The sequence below is a fragment of the Protopterus annectens genome, chromosome 5.part0 (assembly GCF_019279795.1).
Source record: "Protopterus annectens isolate FY-2018-M chromosome 5.part0, PAN1.0, whole genome shotgun sequence".
In the NCBI taxonomy this organism is placed as follows: Eukaryota; Metazoa; Chordata; order Ceratodontiformes; family Protopteridae; genus Protopterus; species Protopterus annectens.
This window is the reverse complement of record NC_056735.1, coordinates 1,099,251,631-1,099,277,190: the sequence shown is the minus strand read 5'-3', so window position 1 is coordinate 1,099,277,190 and position 25,560 is coordinate 1,099,251,631. Positions and strand designations below refer to the sequence as shown.

Sequence of the window (25,560 nt, the reverse complement as noted above, 5' to 3'; positions counted from 1 at the left end):
AGAACTTTTTTTTGCCTTACCTTGAATCAGTGCTCTTAGATCACACTTAGCCACTTTGCATACAGGTGCAGTGCCATTTTTTTCACAAGTTTTCTGTGCATTTATGTTAACTGTAGAACTATGAATATCACCCATATTGTTCAATTATATTAGCTACATTTTCATATTAGGACTTACTACTGTAAAAAACTGCATTGCCTGTAAGCAAATGCTGCCTTCTTATACACAGCATTATGGCATACAATTCTGCCATTCAAATTTCCCATCTAACGAGTATTTTTTTTTTAACATTAATACAATTATCTTTAAATATTCAGAAAATATAACATGCATAATTTGCACTAGTTGAACAATATAACTAAACAGCAGTTTGCTACCCATTTCTGTCACATCAATGGAAAGCTGGTGAACAGACAATGTATTCACTGATGTACTGGATCCAACCTGCACGTGTACAGAGCTATAACCATTAGTTTGACAATACTACTACTAATTTTTAGCAAATAAAACATTTTTTTTCTTTAATACATCTGCAATATAAATTCAAATGCAATCAAACTTCTGATTTAAACACCAATGAATATCCCATTGTCTTACAAACAACTTTCATAATTTTTTTTTATAATCCACACCATTTATGAGCTACTGCAATGTGTACTCATAAGATTTCACTGAAAACCTCTTAGGATGCAAATGGTTTCCTAGCACAAAAGATGTTTAGAAGTAAAGGGACTAATTAGTTTCCTGCTGTTCAGGACTGAAAAAGTTAAGGGCCATGAAAGCCAGGATAAGAGATGTACAGGTTTTCTTCCCCGTTCTGTTGATAACTTTGCTGTCTCAATCATTGGAGAGGGCATACATAGTTGGAAAAGCAGTAGTTCTCTTAATGAAACCCATGGACACTACAGGACCCTCTGGAGTTACTCTATCAACTGTGCATCAGTCCTGTGACTAGGGTGCTGCTCTCACTTCCCGCTGCTCCCTCGGGTGTTCCCCCCTTCTTTATTACTTAACAGAATATCCCTCCTTTCAAAGAGAAGACTTGTCTGCAGGCAACCTGCTTGATTTACATTAAATAAATGTCTCCCCACTGCTAAGGAGACTCTGTGTATGTAACAGACTTAAATATGTTATTCTACTATCTAGCCTACCGCATGCCACTGCATTGCCCCTCCCAACCTCTGTTTACAATCTACTCCCCTCTCTGCCTCTAACTTTCTAAACCTAACTTCACAGTGGAACCTCTTTTTACTCTGTGTACCTCCCTCCTTTCTCCACTAGGTGGCAGCATACTCCTAATAAGAACACCAATAAACCTTTTTCCCTGCTCCACTAATTTACTCTGCTCTACACTAAGGAATCAGTGGAATTATGTCTTGGAAAACCAAAGTCTGTAACCAGAATACCTGCAACCTAGCAGTTGCTCTCCTTTTCCAGCCTCAGGTCACTGATTGATTTTTCTGGTCCTTCCTGGCTCTACATCCCTCCCCCTTCCTACTTCTCCCATCCTAAATCTCCACCTACTTATCCCCTCCCCCAAAGGCTCATTCCCACCCTGAACATTACTTGACTGGGCTGATATCTGCGGCGCCATTTTTATATCTGGGCCACACGCATCCTCTATCCACTGTGCATCGGTCCTGCGACTAGACTGCTGCTTTCGCTTCCCGGTAGGTGTTAGCACAGAAAAATGTACACCAGAATCAAGTGTATTACTGTTTAATGTGTATGACTGAAACTCTTATTAAATTGCTGCCTTTAACATTGCTGTTTAATGTCTTATAACTACTCCGATCTCACCTTGGAGATGGGTCTGCTTTACTCATTGCTCAGGTAGAGCAGCTTGTATTCTTGTGTTTCCAGATCTTTTTTTGTTTAGTATCTGCATTGTGTCCGTATCTTATGCATTAATGTGTCTGTTAGGCAGCACTAGAAGCTGCATATAACGCTAGTGTCTTAGTGACCTTTAATGTTTTGTTATCAACAACATTTCTCTTGTTTAAGTGCTGCTCCATTGCCTAGGGACCAAAATTGTTCACTTTATAGTTAGAGGTGTCCTAATCTATCTGCTGATACGGCATTTAGCACTAGAATCTTAGCGACCATTGATTTTTAACCTTTAACTGCTTAACAGTGTCTTTTACCACCCAATAAAAGCCGTACCAATAAGCCAGAATATTATCTGCTGTTTTAGCGATATTTTACTACTGTAGGCATTGATATCACTGAAATGTATTTACATATTCTCTAAACTTCCCTTAGGCTTACCACAACTGATTGACATTAAGTGCATAACTGAATGTACCAACTGAATTTACCTGTAGTTATCGTTTTGTATAATCTTCTACCTAGGAATATTGCTTCAATTATTGCCATTTGGGCGACTAGAACGGTCATTGATTATTTTAAGTGTGTATTTGCATAGCACCTGTAATCCTGTCACCCAACAATTGTTTGCATGTGATTTGATGTGAGAAGTTTGCTGTAATTGTGGACGTTCCTACTGCACAACTGCTCTGCCTTCATTTTTCTCTGCCTCTCTGCTTCATAATTCTCTCTCCCTAAGCCTACACTTTCCCTTTCTCCCTTTCCCTCCTCCTCCTCCTACACTACACCGTAGGACTACCCTCCTCTACTCTGAACTCCTCTTCCTGCATTTTCCTTCTTACTATTTTCCCCCTACCCCCATTTTTAACATTTGTTTTTCTTTCTCTCCTTTTCAGCTGCTCCCTCGGGTGTTCTCCCTTTATTACTGAACAGAATATCCCTCCTTTCAAAGAGAAGACGTCCGTGGACAACCTGATCTACATTAAATATACTGGGACCTTGTCTCGCCACTGCTAAGGAGACTATGTAACAGTCTTAAATATGTTATTCTAGTGACCATCTAAACTGGAGCAGCAATCTATCTCGGTGTGCTTTAAAGCAGCCTACTGCAGACCATTGCACTGCCCCCACCCCCCCCCCCAACCTTGGTTCATAATCTACTCCCTCTCTGCCTCTGTTTAACTTTCTAAACCTAACTTTAGAGTGGAACCTCTTTTTTACTCAGTGTACCTCCCTCCTTTCTCCACTAGGTGGCAGCATACTCCTGATAAGACCAGCAATAAACCTTTCTCCCTGCTCCACTAATTTAGTCTGCCTAAAAGGGTCTCTGCACTACACTAAGGAATCAGTGGAATCACCACCACGCACTCATGCACATTCTTTAAAGAGTGTACCCTAACCAAACAAAGTCCAAAGTTAACTGGGAAACCAAAGTTTGTAACCAGTATACCTGCACCCTAGCAGCAGCTCTCCTTTTCCAGCCTCAAGTCACAGATTAATTTTTCTGGTCCTTCCCTCCTTCTTGGCTCTTCCCGCTCTGTTCGCCCTGCGGGCTCGCTCCGCTCACCTACCATGCCCCCAATTCTCACCCACCCCAGTGCTCCTACATTTATTCTCCTACAATCCCTCCCTCTCCTCCAACCAATCCTCTCACACACCTTTCCCCCACCCCTTCCTCCAACCTACCCAACTCTCACCACTCCCCCCTCCCACCGAATATCCCATTACCTTACTCTCTCACTTCCAACTGACTCCAACTACCATGCTCACCCTTCCTCCTAAAATCCTTTACATCCATCCTCATCCTTCTACTACCTCTATACCATGCCACCTCCTATACCGATTTCCATTTATACCGTCCTTTTCCTCCCCACAACCTCCTTATAACCTACTTCCACATCTCTGCCTCTAATTCCCTCCCACCCTATCCTTCTCTAAAAAGTAAAACTTTTCCCAAGTTCTACTAAATACCACAAACCTAAACCAATTCACTACCAGCCACTTCTATCAAAGTACAAACCTAATCAACGTATTCACCATCCCACTTAATTTTGCTTAGCCTGCAACATTCACCCCAATCCAGGACCAAACTTCTTTCCAACAAATCACCCCAGCACCAACAAATCCACGAGGAAAAACCTCAAATTCCTCACCAACGCCCAAAGCTTAAAAAGTAAATTAACCCTCTTTCATGCCTGGCTCAATTATAACTTACCTGACATAGTAGCCATCTCGGAAACCTGACTTTTTAAAACCTCATAAGTGACTGAATTCCTTCCCCTCTGATTTCATTCTCTCTGATCTGACCATCTAAATAGAAGAGGTGGTGGTGTAGCTTTAATCTACTCCAACCACTTGCCCATCACTCCTTACCCTAATCCCATACCTTCTTTCGACAATGCTGAACGTGTAATTGGCCTACTAAAAATAAACCATAAAAGCTTCCACATCATTTCTCTATATTCCTACTGGTAACGCCACCAATACCCTGGAAGACATCCTCTCCTGGACCTCCTCCAATATTAAGCTAGAAACCTACATTATGGGAGATGTAAATATTGACTGGGAAAAAATCATTAATCCTAATCCCACCATAACAATCAACTTATTTAACTTCACTCAACTAACTCCATTACTAGACCTAACAAAACCAACCCCCTCCTCCCCGGCTCCATACTTGACTGGATCCTAGTATCTCATCCTAACAAAATCATAAAATCTGGTGTCATTCCTCACCCATTAGGAGACCACCTCCCTGCCTTCACCCTTCAAGCTACACCCACTTCCCCACACTCTCACCCATACATTCATACTCTTAACCTATTTAACTTTAACCCTATTACTTTCTCTGGCTCCCTTAAGCTAGCTGGAACCCTCTAAAAACACTACCATTAGAAGCAGCCGTTGACCTTTTCAATTCAACATTTCTAACGGTCCTCAACTCCCTAGCTCCAATAAGAACAAAAAGTTAAAACAAAGACCTCCCCATGGCTCAAAGACACCAAAAAGATTATGCTACAAAGGGATAAAACCTGGAAAGCCTACCTCCAACAAACAGCCAGAAATATTACTTAAATATAAACAGCTGAGAAACCTAGCCAAAAAACAAGTCATTAGAGATAAAAAGTCTTACTACATCAAGCTACAAGTAAAGCATGCAAAAAACCCAAATAATTCTGGAACTCTTAATTCCCTCCTTAGGCCAGGTACAAAAAAAACAACCCCTGTCCTGACACCAGCAAATCTGACCTTGAAATTGCCTCACTATTCAATACCTTCTTCACCTCTATCGCTGAGCTAACCAAGACCTTTACCAACAATAACCCTCCACCCCTCACTGCTCAATCTTACCCTCCTCTCCCCCCCTTCTTTCGAACTCAAACCAGTCTCCACCAACCTAATAAAGAAACTTCTCTATAAACTAAAGCCTTGCTCCAATGCCCCTGACAGCATTTCTTCCTCCTTCCTAAAAATAGCCTCAGACGTTATTGCTCTGCCCATCAGCAAACTGATCAATAGATAACTACTTGAATCCTATGTACCCAAACTGGCGTACTGCATTTATTCTTCCACTCCACAAGGGTGGCAAAAACTGTAACGTCTTCCAATTTCCACCCCACAGCCATCCACTCCCCAATCTCTAAAATTCTTGAAAAATGTATCCACCTGCAGCTCTTGCCATTCCTTACCAAACACCAGCTACCCTCTCCTACCCAAAACTGCTTCCGCCCAGGACACAGTACCAACTCCGCCCTTCTCTCCTTCTTACATTCTGTCAATTTAGCCCGTGACTCTGGTAATATGGTATCCTCTGTTATGCTAGACTTATCCAAAGCTTTTGATACCATCTCCCATACCCACCTTCTAAACCATCTCTCTAATCTCAACCTTTCCCAAAAAACTCTTTCCTAGTTCTCCAGCTATCTTTCAGACAGGTCCCAAGCCATGAAATGGGACCAGACCACCTCCACTTTCCTTCCTACCCCCACTGGAGTACCCCAAGGTTCCATACTTGGCCCATTGCTAAATCAGTATCTTTAGGACTTCCACAAAGCCATACCCAATACCAAAATTGTGCAATACACTGACTATTCCACTTTGATCTGCTGCGCCACAAACCTAACAGAGCTCCAATTTCTGACAAACTGCCTTCTCAACCACTGAAAACTGGATGCTCAAAAATCACCTCACTAAATGCCAACAAAAGATCCTTCTATTCTCCCCCTCAAAATCCTCCCCTCTTGATAAAAGCTCACTTCAGATTACCAGCCTTAACAACTCCACTATCGGGATCGTACCCTCTGCCAAACGTCTTGGTGTCACCACTGATCAACTAAAATTTAACACTCATATCCAGCTAAACATCAAGAAAACATACATAAAACTTGGCCTACTTTACAGAAACAACCACTTCCTCTCTCCTCCCACCAGACTCTCACCACAACCTCTCTCCTTCCCTCCCTGTCTGGCACTCCTCTGCTCACTAATTTATCTTCCACACTTGCCTCCAAACTGGAAGTATGTTACAACATCATCTCCAGATTGCCCACCAATGCCAAATCCTATCACTGCACCTCCCTTCACTCATTAAACTGGCTTGAACTCCCCAATCGACTTGACTTTCTCCAAATCACCACAGCCCACAAATAATTGTTCCAACCCACTAACTACCCTGCACTATCCAATATACTACAACCATATACTCCCTCAGATCTACCCACCAAAACCTAAATCACCATTCAAAGACCCAAGCACCCAGCTGGTCAGCTTCTCTTATTCTTTTTCCTAGCTAAGAAATGGAATGCTCTGCCCTCCACACTGAGGACCTGTGACAACCGTAACTTTAAATCTCAACTTCATTCCTACCTCTAAACAGGAAATGCAACTGTACTCTTCAGCCCATACCTCTCAAGCTCTCCTCCCCCTTCACTCCTGGCTAACCTTCTTACCTTCCTAACCTCGCTCTCTAATGTAGATCGTATATGTAACTAAACAGTGCTATATGCCTGTCTTTTCAACAAGGCAAAAAACAAAACTGTTTGTCTTTTTTCTTCTTTTGAATGCAACCTGTTTGTAATGCAAACTGTATTTGAAATTATTCATGTAAATAAACTGTTGTGGAGCTTTTCTCCCCGGGCCTCCACTGAAAACGGGCCCCCAAGCCCAGTGGACCTCCCCGGTAATCAAACTGGAATAAATAATTTAGACTAGTCAGGTTTCCAAAAAGCAAGAGGTTGAGAACCAAGCTCCAAGTATGCATCAGCAGCAAAAACTTCTTCCAGGGCTTCCATGAATTGAGGAATGGTTAAGACAGGCCAGAAGCTTTCTTGTACATTACCTAGCTGGCCTAATAAAATTCCTTGGTCTCCCATGTAAAAGTCGCAGAAGGGTTTCCTCAAATGAGTGTCAAATTTGTACAGTGATGGGAAGGGTAATCTGATCTGCATAGGCCAGTTCCACCACCTCTAAGAGATAGCAGAATCCTTATAGGGCAAAGGTTCACTTTTCTTCTTAGAGAAGGGACCACCTACACTGTTCAAGGACTGGCTACCTTGTCAGAAATTTGATAAAGTCCTGGGTCAACCTAAAAAATTCCTATGAAAAAGCCTAGAATAGGAAAGGATGAAGGCCTGTGCAGCATAGGATGTGGAAAATTGCTGAATGTCCTTTTGAGAATTAACTATATTTCCCCAGGTTTAAAGAGGGGGACCACCTTGAAGGACTACAGTTATGAAGAGACAAGACATTAAACAATTATGACTTCTCTGAGCAGTAAAGAAGGCAGATTGCCCTCACCATTGCTAGCAATCAGCCAGGATCCAGAACGCAAAGCACCTGGGAGGCTTCCAATCCAACAGAGTGGATTCATCTCGGGGGGGGGGGGGGGTCACATCACACAGGCACAACCAGACGCGAGATTCAGGGGCAGGAAAAGCAACTCACCAAATCCATTTCCATCCAGTCTGAGATGGGGTGGGGTGGAGGTAGGGGATTTCAGACTCTTATCAGTGCCCCAATAATGACCAATTGGAGTGTGTTGGTGCAGCAGTTAACATTGTCGCCTCACAGCAAGAGGTTCTCCCATTTGATTCTCTGCTGGAGTGCCTTCTGTGTGGAGTCTGCATGTCTTCCCTGCGGATGAATGACGTTAAAGACATGCAGGTAGGTAGCGTGCATGCGTGAATGGGTGTGCCTTCTCTGAAGGTTGGGCATCGGGCTGGCAACTCTGCACCATAAAAATCTACTGCCAATCATTAGCAGACTGGAGTTCCACTGTGGCGATCCCTAACCGGGAAAAGCTAAAAGACATTACTTAGTGCCCCAATATTTTTCTCTGTGGAGCACTTCTGGAAGTACCACTATTCTTTCAGAAGTGCAACTGGAAGACAATATGTAGGTCAGAGACCAAAATATTAATTTCCCCCGAGCTAAATTACCCTGGAAACAGTTTGATCTCCGCTTCCTTGTCTTCTGGTTAAACCTGGCAAAATGGAGATAATTAGGTATGCTGTGCTCAGACCCTAGACAAAAGGTAAGTTTTCTGTGAAAATCCTGATGGGGAATTTGTTTCAATCAATACAATTACTATCATTTTACTCAATCTGAAATCCTTAATGCTTAAACTACAAAAAAAATCAAATGTAAGACGAGATTTTTTTCCACAAATGGGTACTCATTTGGAGCCTGGAAGTTAGTCTGCACCAAAAGATTGACAATGAAGTAATACATTAAATCTTGAGTGATCCAGGGCAAGATAGAATTTAAGATGGTGTTGGCAAATTTCCATGTTATACCACTTAGTTCTAAAATTCAGGTGGGAAGGTGTCTGCCTAGCCTAGAAGGGAAGAGAAGGAGCTGTCAAGCCTTCTGAAGCAGAAGTCCCAAGAATTATTATTGCAACAGGGAATTGTATGACTAACATCACATACCAAAAACAAAATCAAATGAAAAACAAAGTAATGCAGAGACACCACAAAAAACAATGGTATATACTACACAATTTTTGCACTGTTTTTAATTACTGGCAGCTTTTAATTTGGTTTGTTTTTTTGTTTTGTTTTTTTTAAACATTTTATACACATCTTGATTACCTGTCTGACTTAACAAGGCAGACAGAAGGTGAAGATTAAAGTGCTACATGGCCATCATTCACACCTGGTTAGGGTGCTCTTTACAAGCCACCCTCACCATACTGCTCTATGAGCATCTTAATGACGCACACTACAATGTTTTGCAGTGTTTTCTGCTAGCTACAGTCTTTCACAACACTTTGTAGCCTTAAGAACATCAGTTGATTGAGCCTGCCATGGCTGAATGAAGACAATGAAATGGGCCTAGTCACCTCCCGCCACCCTAAATAGGCAAAATGACCTCAGCCACTAACTTCTAATTTCCCAACCAGCACCCAGACTGGAAGCCAGACCTAAATCAGAGCCTCATCCCTTTGAGGCAAGACCAGCTGGTAAGGCGAGACTATAATCTCTGATCATTTTATGATTTTTAATAAATATTAATCTCAAAAATCTGATAAACAGAGCACAACAGTGTATACATAACATTCCATAAAATACAGTGTTGCCCAGTTATAACTTAAAAGATATCCTATAACCATATAATCAGAAATTCACACTAGTTATTCCTGCACAAATATTACTCTGGCATAAATAATGCAAGTCTGTACTATTTTGGATATATCAACCTTCAACTGATCTTACTGTTACAACTTGCATTTCTAAAAGTGGACAATGCTTGAAAAAAAAATAAAAGTTCTATTATAATTATTAAACTATAAAAATTACCTGATGGGCATCACGGACATCAACTTCTTTGTTACTTTTAACTGCAAGCAAAGAGAAATTTCACATAAAATGAATATTTCCACTGATTCTAGCTTTACTTACGTACAACCAATCAAAAATAGCAGCAAATAATTTGCATCCAATTGTATACATTAAGAAAAGCATGCACATATAAAAAAATAATACAATTCACTACAAAATGCAGTTAAATGTAAAACTCCGCCTCTGTTCACAAAGCTGTAGGCAAACTGATCTGCAAATTAAAGAATTTTAGCTCCAAGGTCCCTCAACCTCAGAGAAGGTACAGTTGCATAAGTAAACATAGCATAACCATAGATGTTCAAAAAGATCACTGCTGCAGTAGCCTTAGCTATATCGGTAGAATAACAAAGCTAAGAAAGCTTGGTCACAGGAAAGATGAGTATTCAGGAGCCCCTGGAGGATTATCCAAGCAAAGCCTATTCCAGACATGGAAAATGAGTCTAGTTTGCAGTGCTTTGTGAAAGTATGTACTGGGGACCAAGTTGTTACCTGTAGAATACTTCTGGAGTCCAACCATTTTTAAGAAGTCACTGAAGAAACCAAGCTCCTAGTAGAATGCGCCTTGACCCTGCCTGAAATTAACCTGTTATGGTGGGAGTTAACAAAAGGACTAGCATGGGATTGACATTTTTAAATAGTCTTTTGTCACTTTTTCCTTTTTTTCACCTTCGTAAGAAACGGATCAAAATTTCTGAAGGTTTTAGTTCAGTCTCAAGATAGTATACGAGTTGTCTGGGGACATACAGATTATGAAGAATTTTTTTCTCCTTCATTTCTAGATGCTGGAAAGAAGACAGAGACTGACGGCTTAACTCAAAGTAAACACGGCTACCACTTGGGCATAATTTCGTCTTCGTTGACCAGGTAAGTCCGACTGGGCAGAGCCCATTTTCAGTAGAGGCACGGAGAGAAAAGCTCCACCACAGTACATTAACAAGTGAATTTCAGACAGTACTCAGAACAGTTCTATTTCTCATGAAACAACCAATTACAAGCCCGGTACATACAGTAAAGCATCTACATAAACAATTCTAAATCTATACAGCTGTTCCAGCTGTAAATCTTGTAGAAGTAAATGATTTGATACTACAGAAAGGTAACATTATCAAATAAATTTAATGTTCTTTCAGTAATAAATGAAAGTCATTCTCAAAGAAACTATCTTAGTGGAAAAATGAGATACAGTTGACCCACCACAAGAGCTTTCAACTCAGCCTTAAAAGGGTAGTGGTCCTTAAAGTGGCATCAACCAGGAAAATAATACTCCACAGAATCACAAACTACTTATAACCCAATGCTGTTTGGATGGAAAAACTTTTAAGTTTTTTAAAAACAATAAAACAATGACTAAACAGTGACTCTGATGATGCCCTTTTGTGCAGGCGAAAGCACTTGGTCATTGTTTTATTTTCTTAAAAGAACTTAAAAAAGTTTGTCCAAGCACAGTCGGGTTACAAGTAGTTTGTCAACCAAAAAGTTATTTTCATTTGATATTTGATTTCCTAGTAGCAGGTTTCTTTGCCTCTAATACCGGCTGTACATTCTCAGTGAGCAGGTGCCTAAAAGGTAAAATTCTAATCACCCAAGCAGTTTAAGTCATTTCAAACTGGCAAAACTCAAACCACCCCTGCATTGTGCCAGTAGGTCCACTCTATGAGGAAGCTTGTAGTTCTTCCTTGGCCATTTCCAAAAGGAGAATCATTGTTGCCTAGGCTAGAAAGGAGACGACAAGGATCTTTAAGAGTCCTTCTGAATCTCAGAGAACAGGATGGAAAGGCATACAGCAGTATTTACATCCATGGAAAGGAGAATGCATCTGTTTTCTAGATCTGCTTGCAGAGAGTCTTGGAGCAGAATTTTGCCAGTGGTTTGTTGGGAATGGAGGTGAACAAATCCATCTGAGGTCTTCCGCAAAGCCAGATTAAATCCTGGAAGATCTCCTGATTAGATTGTCATTCATGAGGGAGTGCCCTGCACTTCCTCAGTTTGTACGCCACAACATTCTGCACTGAAGGAATGTAAGACAACTGCAGAGAGTGAGTGCTGAATTGCTGGAATACAGTTTGTACAGCATTATAAACATATGTACAGAAAAGACAGCTGCTGCCTCTAGAACACTTCACCTCTTTTCAGAAAGCCCCTGAAAACCCAAAGCCGGTAGAACAAGCCTGAAACTTAACTGAGTTATCTTGGGGAGTGTATCAAAGAAATAATACAATCACCTGTTTATGGTCTGCTTTGAAACTTGTCCTCTCCTCTTACCCTCATAGGAGACAAACTGATCAGCGCTCCTAAAAGTTTTAACTTTTGATTATATGTGCTGTTGTGGTCATCCACAGTGTGAAGAATCTTTTCTCCCTTTGTCTTGGGGTCAGGAAAGAAGACATGAGGGTGAATGATCTGGCTTAATGTAAACTCCGAAATCATTTTAGGTACAAAGGAAGAATTAGTTCCCAAAGAAACCCTGTCCTTGTGAAAAATGAAGTAGGGTTGACTGATCAGGTCCTCTCCTAGCAGATACAGTAAAACAGTCTACCATGTTCAGAACCACAATTCAGCCAGATGAGATGGTTCAAATGGAGACAAAGCAAGTTTTTCCAAGTACAAAGCTGACATCACAAGCAAGAATTACCCATTTTCTAGGTGAACTGATATGCAACACCCCTTCCAAAACAGCATGCTTAGAAAGGGGTGGATTAAACAGCAGACAAGCAGAAATGGGAATATGAAAGGCCTAAGGATAGAGACTATCAAAAAAAAATAATCAAGATCCAAATTCAGCCAGGCCTGAAGAGGGTCCTGGGTTCTTGAAATGGTACCAACTAGAAAATGCTTTCCACTTGCGCATATATGATTTTCAGGTAGCATTTCTTTGCCTCCTTCAATACGTGCTATACATCAACAAAATAAATAATAAAAAGGTGCTTTAAAGATACAAAATCACATCATCCAGACAGTTACCAGGATGGGGTTTATCAAACAACCTGCCTTGTGTAACAAGTAGAGAATCTTGTGTTAATTGCCCTTGGCCTGACTAAAGGGAAAAACACAATTGCCTTGACCAAAAGGAGTCACCAACACAACTTTTGAGTTGTTTTGAATATTCTGAACTGTGGATACCTGTGGAAAGGGTGGAAACGCATACAAAAACATTCACATCCATGAGAAAGAAAAAGCCTCTGTCTTCCACTCCTATTTGCAAGGAATCCTGGAGCACAATTTCTTTAGCCGTTTGCTCTAATGCAGGCAAACAGATCTACTTGGTGTTCCACACAGTTGGGAGTAATTCTTGAAGACCTCAGAATGAAACTTTAATTTGGGGGGGGGGGGGGGTCTGTCATGGCCCAGCAAATTTTGCTCTGATGGAATGTATGAAGCCTACAGAGTCAGGTTGAGCGGAGTTACTTTTTCCAGACTATCATAGCCAGCATGCAGAGGGTAAGATCTGGTACCCTCTTGTATGTTTATGTATTACATCACTGTGGTGCTGCCCATGTAGACTTGCAGAGGTCCTGGGAATGACAGATTTAAGGCTTTCACAGCACTGCTCATTACAAACATCTGACACTTTTATCCCTTTGGAAACTGCTCCCCAAGCCACATGTTTATACATCTATAGTGATTGGCTGACTGAAGGGGGGGGGGTCAGAACAAAGTGTGGGACTTGAATTGCAAGGATAGCTGGTCAATCCATCAAAGTATCACCATTCTTACAAATCCCAGCGCTGGAATCTGAAGGACAAAGTGTGAAGACTGACCTGAAGTACTACTGTACTTCTCATATAAAGCCTAGACAGGGATGCATTTAAATCATAGATGCCATCTACCCAGAATGCTGAGAAATTCCACTGCAGATACATGGCTTTGATTGGTAAAGCTCAGGAGGAACTGCTGAAACTTCTCTACTTTCTCTGGAAAAAAGAAATGCTCTTAGAGCAGAATCTAACAGGCATCACAGGAATGCAATTCTATGAGAAGGGATGAGGGAAGATTTATAACTGATTTGCAGACTGAGTAGATGATACTGTACGCTTTCAAAATGCTCTTGACATCTGTAAAGACAATTATCCAAATGTGTAAAGATGTGAATGACTGAACTAAACCTCTTTGTGAATACCCTTTGCACAGTGAAATGTCCGAAGGGAAAGAGAACTGATGGTATGAATCAGATGCAGCAAATCTTAAAATGGTTCATCTTCCAGGCCAGTGTTACACTTACCAAAGGTATCAGAACTTGTCAGATTTGGGATGCATGGCTAGGCTTAAAAAAGCCTGTGTGGTCATTAGCCTAGTAAACACCTACAAACCTATTAATAAACACCTGAATTGCTCAACAATGTGATAAGCAACTTTTAAATCTACATCCAGGAATGAAGGATTTGCTTGGCTTTATCCTGTGGGTTTGAAAAAAACAGCAGCCAGTGAATAGCTCGATTCAGGGAGAGGTCTGAAACTACTCTGGGCATAAAAGAGGGGTTAGCTGTTAAAAACTTCCCTGTCCCTCTGAAATGCAGTGAAGGGGTCTTTGCAGATTAGGGCTTGTAGTTCTCAGAGACCTGCCTGGCTGATGTGAAGGCTTTCACTAGGGTTGTCTTCCAAGTTAACATCTTTAGGAGAGCAGAAGCTACTCGCTCAAAAGATGGTTAAGTTTTTCTAATAAATAGTTTAAATTCCAGGTAGAGACAGGGTTTTTTTTTCTTGGAGAGCTGATATTTACGACACCTTTTAGGAATTACTTCAGGTGGAGGTGAGAATAAATGGTGGGGGCAAGTAAAACAGGCAGGGATGGTCAAAGCAGGCACCATAATACTGGAATAAGAAACACCCTGGCGAAACCATCTCAAAAGATACTCCAACACTACTCATGACCACATGAGGTGAACTAATTTGTTTGTTCTTGCACCAAAAAGAAAAACTTTTCATTTTGAGAAGTATGATTTTTCTAGTAGTCCATTTTCTTGCCCTTCTCAGGATAGACAGCACTTCTGCAGAATAGTTAGCATTACTTGGTGTAAAAAAACAACTTCTATACTGTTAGTTTGAGGGTGGTGTAGTGAGGATGAATGACAGACCTCCTTTAGCTGGGTGAGAAGATCTACTACCTGTGGAAGAAAGCAATATCGCCTCTTGCTGAAAATTAAGAGTAGGGAGATCTGATGTTGCCTTGGTCAAAAGGAAGCGCAAGACTATAATGCTTGGCTTGTCTGACCTCACTTCCATCAGTACACTGAGAAGCAAATGAAAGGCATAAATAGAGAGATCTGTGCATCTGAAAGACAAGGGGTCCACTCTCCACGTCCCTGTCTATTGGGTTCTGGAGCAGAACCTTTGTATTAGTATGTTCTCATAAGAATGGGAAAAGATCTATACTGGAGTGACGCTACTGATGGGTGAGGTACAGAAAAATCTTTTTTTAACATCCATTCACTGGGACTCCCACTCAGAGTCTTGGGGGGGGGGGGGCTAGAAATGGATTCTTACTTGCTTGATTATACACTACATGACCATGATGTTTGTCTGTGCAAATCTGCAGTGTTCCTGGGTATGGGGAGTGTGCATACAGCTGTTCCATAAGGGGAATAGGGTCCATGGACCACACAGATTAAAGGGCATTGATCAGGTCAGTGCCTCCTAGACTGACTGTCCAAGGTTGTTTTCCTCAGGGAGCCTCCTCTTGTGTTGCCTTTGGGGGGGGGGGGGGGGCCAAGGTTTAGAAGGATAAAAAGAAGCTACGTCTTAATATAACATTGCATCTGTGTTGCCGATCTATTTTTTTTTTTTTTTTACTTCTGGGTTATGGTTATGGTCCTCGGAACTAATCTCTGTTCTACAGCTCGCATCAGCCAAAAAATACTATTCAGCTAAAAGTCTACCCAAAATGCTCCTTCTCTACCTTACCTCAGATCAAATTTGTAAACTTTCAGAAACAATACAGCGAGACCCAACTCAATTCAGAAGCCATGCCCAAGACGTATCCTAACAGGAAATCCCAGCACAGCAAGTCGCTCCTCCAGAACTCCATAGCAGGGGGGAAGGTAAGGTGGGACGTAAGAATAGATGAAGATCAACAGAGATGGAATGTTATGACATAACTTCTTTATCTGATGTTGTCAATCTGCATCCGTTCTGGACTTCTGGAACAGAGTCCTCAGCTAATTTAGATCCTGGGTGGCCTTGTGGAAGTACTTTCCTGAGAACCAAAAGAGGTTTGCCCCCTTGAGACCATATCAAATTTCTAGTGAGTAATAAAGGTATATGGGGTAGTCCCTGTGGCAGCTGCGCAAATTTCGGACATGAAAGCTTTAGAATGAAAAACAGCTGATGTCACCATAGATCTTGTGGAATGTGCCTTCACCGGCACAGGAAGCTTTAGAGTTTTAATGTAAAAAGAAATGCAATCTACTTCCGCTGAGGTGCAGCAGTAACGTTGTTGCCTCACAGCAAGAGGTTCTTCCGTTCGATTCTCGGCTGGAGTGCAGGGAGTGCCTTCTGTGTGGGGTCTGCATGTCCTCCCCACAGTTGGGTGGGCGTTCGAAAGACATGTGTAAATGGGTGTGCCTTCGTTAAGGTTGAATGTCGAACTGGCACCTTGGAGTTCGTGAAAATCTGCTGCCAATCATTAGCAGACCGGAGTTCCACTGTGGCGACCCCTAACCGGGAAAAGCTGAAAGACAACAATCTCTTAACCATCTTGACAGAGTAACCCTAGAGACAAGTTTGACCAAGGCTGAGCCCACAAACTAAACAAAACTGTTCTGTCTGACTTGCTTAATTTTGCCCAGGTAAAAACACACCCATCTATGCACATCCAAAAGGTGTAAACATTCGCCCTTATCAGAAAAATTTGGGAAAAATACTGGCAAATCTATAGACTGATAGATGTTAGCCTCTAAAACCACTTTAGGAAGAAAGGACGTGTTTGTTCTGAGTGAAACTGTCTTTATGGAAAACTAGATAAGGGGGCTTTGAACATAGAGCTTGTAATTTGGAAATTCATCTCACAGAGGTGACAGCTATAATTAAAAGTGTCTTCCAAGAGAGGAACTCTAAATCAAAAGTAGCTGCAGGTTCAAAGGGAGATAATCTAAGTGCTTGCAAGACAACTGTCAAGTCCCATGGTGGTAGAAAATCTTTGAATGGGGGCTTTAGACAAATTGTCCTCTTAAGAAAAACCTTACAAAGTCTGTGATAAATCAAAGGGTGGTCACCGAAACCGTTACAAAAATTTGAAATGGCTGCTACGAAAATCTTAATAGTAGAAGCAGAAGCCCCTTTACCAAAAATGGTAGCTAAAAATGAGAAGTTATGTACCTACTATAACGTTCCATGCTAGTTGCCTTCTCTCGTCTTCTTTCTTGCTGGATGGGTTCGGAGCCGAACCTCTGCTCCGACTCGGCCTATACTACAGCTCGAGAGCTAATTTTACCGGCTTGAGGCCACCCTATATACCATGATGCTAGGCGGTAACTACCCAGATCTCGTTTGGTAGCTGAAAAATAATAGCCAATTCAGTCTCCCCTCTGTGGTGGAGGAGAAAGGAGAACTCCCCAAATATCACTACCTGAAGCTGTATCTACCCCAGGACCAACTGTCTGGGCTGGGAATAGTGCAAGATAAGGTCCCTTGGAAGGGGAAAAACCTTTCGGTCTGTCCAGGCTAGGGGGATGGTGGGCGGGATGCAAGAAAGAAGGCGAGAGAAGACAACTAACATGGAACGTTATGGTAGGTACATAACTTCTCAACGTTAAGTTGTCAATCTCGCCTTCATTCTTGCTGGATGGGACCGCGTCCCTAGCACTTTCATCCTGGGTGGCTCATTGGAACAGACTCTTGAGAACGGTGGAACCAAAATTTGCCCTGTTTCTGGAGGCCATGTCCAATTTGTAATGTGTAACAAAAGGTATGAGGAGAGGCCCAAGTGGCTGCTGCACAGATGGTGTCTATTGGCACTCTAGCTTGAAAGGCTGCTGATGTAGCCAACACTCTGGTTGAATGGGCTCTTGGCCTAGTAGTAGATTCTTTACCTCTGAGTTGATAAATATAGGTAATCACAGAGGACAGCCACCTAGACAGGGTCACCTTGCATTCCGGAAGGCCCTTTCTACTTTCTGCATAAGATGAGAATAGTTGATCAGATTTCCTGATTTGTCTAGTTCTGTCCAGATAGTAGCAGAGCTGACGAACATCCAAACAATGTAGTTTTTGCTCCGCCTTGTTTGAATAATTAGGGAAGAAAACTGGAAGATCAATAGATTGATTTAAATTTGTCTGAGAAGCCACCTTGGGTAAAAAAGACAGGTTAGTTCTTAGAGAAACTCTGTCTTTATGGAACAATAAATAAGGACGACGAATGCAGAGGGCATGAAGTTCAGATACTCTCCTAGCAGATGTAATGGCAACTAGGAAGAGTGTCTTCCAGGAAAGTAACTTCAATGAACAGGAGGCCGCAGGTTCAAAGGGAGGGAGAATCAAGGATGCTAAAACTAGGTTTAAATCCCACTGTGGTGGGGGGTCTTTGATCGGGGACCTGAGCAAAAAGATACCTCTGAGGAATGCTTTGCAAAGCTTATGGGACATGATACTGGAGTCTGACAAGCCTATGTGAAAACTTGAAATGGCTGCTAGCTGAACTTTTACTGCGGAGGAAGAAGATCCCGAATGAAAGATTTCAGCTAGGAAATCCAAGACAGAGTGTATTGGAGCAGTGAAGGGATCTATGTTCCTAGCCTTTGCCCAAAAGGAAAAACGTTGCCATTTACTAGCATAGATCCTTCTGGTGGAAGACTTAAGGGACACTACAATAATATCCCGGACAGAATTTTGAAATCATTGGAAGCCTGGCTAGGGACGGAAGTGGAGCAACCAAGCTGTGAGGTTGAGAGATTGGAGGGATTGGCGCAGCTGCCCTGATTGATGGGCCAAAAGATCTGGCACTGGATCCAGATGCCAAGGCTGCTCCAAAAGATAGCGATGCAGGAAAGGGAACCATATCTGTCGAGGCCAAAAAGGGGCAATGAGGATCATCTTGGCTCTCAAGGCGGTAGCTTTCTGAATTATCCGAGTGATTAATGGAAAGGAGGGAAAGGCATATAGAAGTCCCCGAGGCCAATCGTGGACTAGAGCGTCTCTGGGGGGATGGCCTGGAAGGGGGAAAAGAGTGAAGAAGACGAGGCACTTGCTGTTTTGTGGTGTTGCAAAAAGATCGCAGCAAGGAAACCCCCACTTCCAAAAAATTTAGTCTGTCACCGACTGCTTGAGAGACCACTCGTGGGGCATGAGAATAGCTCTGCTCAGCCTGTCCGCTATGACGTTGGACTTCCCGGGGATGTGCGTTGCTATCAGAAACCGCTGAGAAGAGATCGCCCATTGCCAGAGTCTGAGTGCTTCTCGACACAGGGGATAGGACTTGCTTCCGCCCTGCTTGTTGATATACCATACTACGGACATATTGTCCGTCTGAATTGCAAGAGAGAGTCTTGGAGGGCTTGCAACGTCAAAAGCACTGCTCTCATCTCCAGGACGTTTATGTGCAAGTGGCATTCGAAGGGTTGCCATGTGCCATGGACTGTCCTGCCCTGAAAATGCCCCCACCCCCACCCAATCAGGGAAGCATCCGTTGTGACTGTGGCTACCGGGGGGGGGAGTAAATGGTCTGCCTTGATGGACTTGAGGGGAGACCATCCACCAAGATAGATGTTTTCTGCATCATAGGGAGCTGTTGGAAGGACCACTGGGAGAAAAGCATCCATTGAAGAAGCCGCATGTAAAAGCGGGCAAGGGGAAGAAGCATGATGGCTGCCGCCATGAGACCCAATACTTTCAGAACATACCTGGCCTGAATTTTGTTGCTCTGAAGGGGGACGTGAACATGATTTTGAATATCTAAGACCCTCTGCTCTGTTAACTTTGCTGAGAGATGAACGGTGTCCAAGGTGGCGCCTATGAAGGTAATAGACTGACAAGGCAGACTTTTTTAAATTTAGAGAGATACCTAGCTCTTTGCAAATGTGAATGGTGTAATCTCTGGCTATAAGAAGTTGACGCCTGGTGGTGGCAGTGAGGAGCCATTCATCTATATATGGAAACACCTGGAATCCTTGACGTCTGAGGTGAGCCGTAACTGCTGCCATACATTTGGAGAACACTCTGGGGGCTGTAGTGAGACCAAAGGGCAGGGCTCTGAACTGGTAGCGACTGGCTCCCAGCCGGAAGCAGAGAAACCTTCTGGAGCGCCTGTGCATTTTGATGTGGTAGTACGCATCCTGAAGGTCCAGTGAGCACATCCAATTGTCCTTGCCCAGAAGGGGTAAAATGGACTGTAGCGTGACCATCCGAAACCTCGTTCTTTTTACGAACTTGTTTAGTTTGCTGAGATCCAATATTGGCCTCCAGTCCCCTGTTTTTTTTGGTACCATAAAGAACTGAGTAGACTCCAGATCCTAGTTGGTCTGCTGGGACTGGCTGGATGGCTCTTTTTTAGGAGCTTTGATATTTCTAGTGCTGCTTGTTCTCTTAGACCGGGTGGAATGTCTGGAAGAGACCCCATTTGAATCGTTCGGGTTTGGATAAAGGGGATTTTGTAACCCTCGGATATGATCGACTGCACCCATTTGTCTTGAGTGAGGGACAGCCAGGCTTGTGGGTACAGCGATAATCTTCCCCTGACTGCCTCCGAAGGTGGACAGTCGGGCAGCGCCTCAGGGATGCTGGAAGGGTTTGTCAGAGGGTTTTCTCTGCTACCCTGATTCTGCTGACCCCCTCTGCCTCTGGGACGGCGTCTGTTGTTCCCCCCTCTGCCTCTAGGGGTGAACTGACCTCTTGCGTCAGGTGTAACTCCTTGTGATTTGCGGAACCACATTTTTACACCCGTCTGACCCTTAGGATATGGTCTAGGTGGGGTTGAAAAACGGACTCCTACGGCAGAGAGAGTCTTGCCATCTTGTTCGCATCTGGTCAAAGTATCTTTCACTTGAGGTCCAAACACTGAACCATCAAAGGGGGAGTTAGTGAAAGACGCCTTGAAGGGGTCTGCGAAGTTTCAAAGCCGCATCCAGGCGTGACACCTCAAAGCCACACCTGCGCCTGCGGCCCTACTCGCTCCATCGGCTGCATATGAAATAAGCCGCATGGAGGAGATGACAATGGAATTCAGGGTTCCTAGCTGTGAGTTAATTTTGTCCTGAGACCCAGCAGCTGATGGATCCTGTAGGACCTCACCCAGTTCTTTAAGAATGTCTCTTTGAAGACGGGTGAAGTGGCATAAGTAATTCAGCGACCGCATGGCAAAGGTCGCTGATGAAAACATCAGCTTGCCGTACCTATCCATTGTCCTAGATTCTTTATTAGGCGGATGGATAGGCACTGAAGGATCAGCCAGTTCCTTCTTGGTGGCTGCCGCCACCACCATGGTATCAACTGGGACACCTTTAGATAAAAATTGCTTATCAGAAGGAGCGGTTATAAATTTGGAAGGCCTCCGTGGGGTGGGTTCCATCGAATCAGGGGCCATCCACGCCTTCCGCACCCCCACTTCCATAAGGGGGTCAAAGGGCAGACACCCCCAGGAGGTGGAGGGTCGAGAACCAAAAGCCTCTAGGTAAACAGACTTATCCTTGCAATCCTTAGAGGGGGAACTTGTCTTCCCTTAATCCTTCCGAGGACGTCAGAGAAGGAGACATCCTCAGAGGGGGACCTTAGGGATCCTTCAGACTCATCCAAGTCAGTGTCAGATGTGACTGACTCAGGGGAGTCCACATGCTTCCTCTTACATGTCCTCTTACGCGGGGGTTCACCTGACGGATGAGGAGAAACCTCAGAAGGGGGAGGATATTCCCAATGGGGAAACCTGAAGCGTTGGATCTCTTTGGCCGGGGGCGAGAGAGTGGGAAGAGACCTCAGCAGGCACTACAGTGGGAGGAGCTGACCGCAGAGCAGGCACTGGGGCCAGTACGCTCATGACCTCGATGGCGCCCCTATCAGGCAGGGTAGAGAGCTCCCGCACCGAAGAGGTAGGAAAGTACAGTTTTGTACCTACCATAAATGTAGATGTTCGAGTGCTAATACAGCTGCAGTAATCACAGATGGGTTCTCTGCCGTCAGGCGGTCCCTCGGTCGGGCGAATTCCAAAGTCTTGGTCCGGCGTCGGTTGGCGTCGCTTTCTCTTCTGACGTCAGTGAGGCCAGAGTATATAAGACACAGCCGACGCCATGTTCTTCAGTCTTTCTTGCCCCAGATGTCAGGTGCCCCCAGAAGGAAGGCAATACATAAATAATGCTTACATGCATATACAAGCAATGCAATATAATCCAAAATCAGTGGTTGCAAGCAAATAAAACATCGCAGGATAACCCAGTCAGGTAGTATGAAGAGGTTGTTAGGCCCCATGCCTTTACCAAGAGGGGAAGGAGGGAGGGAAACCTGTACTGCAGCTGTATTAGCACTCGAACATCTACATTTATGGTAGGTACAAAACTGTACTATGTTCATCGTGCATACAGCTGCAGTATTCACAGATGGGTAGAGTCCCAAAGCTATGCACAGGGTGGTAGGTACTAGGAGGAACTGGGTTGAGCCAGAATGCCCTGCAAAACAGCAGTGGCAAAGCCTGCTCTTGTTCTGGAATATAAAGGCAGGTGGTAGTGTTTTGTGAAGGTATGTACAGAACTCCAAGTGGCTGCCTCCAAAATATCTTTGGTAGGAACTCCTCTGAGGAAGGCTGTAGAGGTAGCTGTGGCCCTGGTGGAGTGTGATCTGATACCTGTAGGAACAGATTTCCCAGGATAGGAATAACAAAACCGTATGCAGTGGCCTATCCACTTTGAAATAGTCTGTTTTGTAACTGGCTTCCCTTGAGCCCCTACAGCATAGGACACAAAGAGTTGTTCTGATTTCCTGAAGGACTTTGTTCTGTCCAAATAATAACGTAGCTGCCTATGGATGTCTAAAGAGTGTAGTAGCCTTTCCCCTTTGTTTTGAGGATTGGGGTAAAAGGTAGGAAGGTGTATGGCTTGATTTAAAGCTACCCTGGATACCACTTTAGGCATAAATGATGGGTTGGTACGAAGGGAAACCCTGTCCTGATGGAAAATGAGAAAGGGCTGCACCGCCATGAGGGCCTGTAGTTCAGAAACCCTACAAGCTGAAGTGATAGCCGGAAGGAAGGCTGTTTTCCAGGACAAATATTGCAAATCTGTTGAGGCAGCTGGTTCAAAAGGAGGCAATGTTAATTTTTCTAGTATGTAATTAAGATCCCAGGCTGGTATTGGTTGCTTCCTTGGTGGTCTTATATTCTTAGCCCCTCTGAGGAACTGTCTAAGAGTGGGTGAGAAAATAAAGGAGGATCCGTGTTGAATTCTGCAGAAATGGCTGAGGCATGGATTTTTATGGAAGAAAATGAAAGTCCACTGTTCAGCAGCTCAGCTAGATACTGTAATATCTGAGGCAAGTTCAGTTTTCTAGGGTCCTGGCCTCTTCTCATTCCAAGAGCAAAACCGCTTCCATTTTGCGGAGTAAGCTTTTCTAGTAGATGGCCTTCTGGCCTCCAAAATGACATCCTGCACCTCCTTGGAGAGCAGGGTCTGTTGTGGTGTTAAGGAATTTTCCATGCAGCGAGATTGAGTGTTTTCAGCTGACTGTGAAGAGTTTTGTAGCTGTGCTGAGTCAGCAGAAGAGGCATTAGAGGCAGGGACCAGGAAGGAGTATGTGTTAGGCTCCTCAGGAGTGGGTACCAGTGTTGCCTTGGCCAATCTGGAGCAATCAGTATCATCTTCGGTTTGTCTGTTCTTGCTTTCAAAAACACCTTGGGCAGAAGAGGCAGAGGTGGGAATGCGTAAACTGTCCATGCTGTCCAACTGAATGAAAGGGCATCCACTCTCCAGGCCTTTGGATGAAAGGTCCTCGAACAAAACTTTTCCAATTGATTCCTGTGGGAGGCAAAAAGATCTATGTCTGGCCTCCCCCACGCTTGGATTATTTCTGTAAACACCTGAGGATGTAACTTCCATTCGTGTGGATCTGTCATATTTCTGCTTAGATTGTCTGCCAGTGTGTTTTCCAATCCTGGCAAGTACTGTGCTTCAAGTTCGATTTGCCTTTCCAGAGCCAAGTTCCAAAGAGTCATGGCTAGTCTGCACAAGGGGTATGAATGTGTTCCTCCTTGTTTGTTTATGTACCACATTACTGTGGTGTTGTCTGTTCTTATCAGTAATTGTCCTGGATGCAGGAAGTCCTGGAAAGCTGTAATCGCATTTATTACTGCTAGCATTTCTTTTTGATTGATGTGAAGGTGCTTTTCCTTTTGGGACCATTCGCCCTGAATGCACCTGTCAGTCATGTGCGCCCCCCATGCGTAATCTGAGGCGTCTGTAGTGATGACTTGCTTTGCTTGAGGCTTGCAGAATGGGAGGCCTGTGTTTGCTTGACATGCTTGGGCCCACCATAGAAATTCCTTTGGCAAACATGGAATTATTGGTATTATTGTTTCCAAACTGTGACTGTGTTGAGACCATAGGTTTTTTAGGTACCATTGAAGTTTCCTCATATGCAGCTTTGCACATGGGATTAAGAGAATGCAAGATGCCATGAATCCCAGAGCCTGCAGGATTTTCCTTGCAGTAAGTCTGGTACTTTTTGCTAGTATTTTGAAGTACTGAGATAGTTGCCCCTGTTTTTCTGGCGTAAGGTAGGCCATCTGGGTGTTTGTGTCCAAGTTGGCACCCAGGAAAGTTATTTTCTGAGATGGTGTTAGCCTTGATTTCTCTTTGTTGATTGTATATCCCAGAGAAAGCAGTAACCGTGTCACATATGCCAGATGTTCCAGAAGTATGTGCTTGCTGTCCGCTTGGATCAGGCAGTCGTCCAGATAAGGGTAAATTCTGCAGTAGGCAATCACTGATGCCAGGCACTTTGTGAATACTCTGGGCACAGCAGATAAGCCAAAGGGCAATGCAGAGAATTGATAGTGGATTGAACCTGCAAGAAATCTGAGGTATCTTCTGCAGCTTTGTCTGATTGGGACATGCAGGTATGCCTCCTTGAGGTCCAATGTTACCAGCCAAGACTCCTTGCCCAGCATGGGAAGAAGCTGCTGTAATGTGAGCATCTTGAATTTTGGTACGAGTAGAAATGTGTTTAGGATGGATAAGTCCAAAATGGGTCTCCAGTCGGTTCCTTTCCTTGGTACCAGCACACGTCTTGAATAAAAGCCTTGACCTTGTTGGTGAGTAGGTACCTCTTGAATAGCTCTCATGCTTATGAGCTTTGAAATTTGCAGTTGTGCCTCTGCCCTTTGATTTTGTGGCAGGTTTGGCATGCCTCTCATTTTTGGAAGAGTGTGAAATTGAAATTTGTAGCCTCTGTTTATAATGTCCAGGATCCATTTGTCTGTTGTGACAATATGCCAATTGCTTGCAAATAATGCTAGTTTCCCTCCCAAAGGTGCTGCCAGCTGAGACATGCTTGGCATGGAAATGGAGTCATTGGGTTTGCTTCCTGTATTGTTGTGCACTGTCTTCGCCACCTCTTGGTGCTGGAGTTTGCCATTGGCGACCTCTATATGATCCTTGTGATTGCCCTCTGCCCCTTGTGCGTCTGTATCTACCTCTTTGGTGCTTGTCAGTGGCTGGAAAGGACCAGTTTTTTGAAGGCCAATTTCTGCTGAAACGTGGTGGTTGGACCTGTAAGAAAGCTTTGACAGTTTGCATAGATTTGGCTTTCTTCCATTTTCCGTAGTATCTCCTCAGCATTAGTACCAAACAGCACATCCTTTTGTAAAGGAGCATCTAGAAATTTAGCTTTCACATGATCAGGCAAATTTTGTTCCCTAAGCCAGGCATGTCTGCAAATGACTGATCCTGTAGCAGCCGCTCTACTTGAGGCCTCTAGGGCATCATAA

At 43.6% G+C, this 25,560-nt stretch overlaps 1 protein-coding gene across 1 annotated transcript in view; it reads right to left on the bottom strand.

The window, feature by feature from the left end:
- LOC122801541 overlaps nucleotides 1-25,560 on the bottom strand; it is a gene marked incomplete in the record, with an annotated part of 1,254,309 nt that overhangs the window by 973,494 nt on the left and 255,255 nt on the right. Inside the window, 1 exon segment of the mRNA XM_044070969.1 lies at nucleotides 9,627-9,667. Within this exon segment, the coding sequence (XP_043926904.1) occupies nucleotides 9,627-9,667 (41 nt within the window).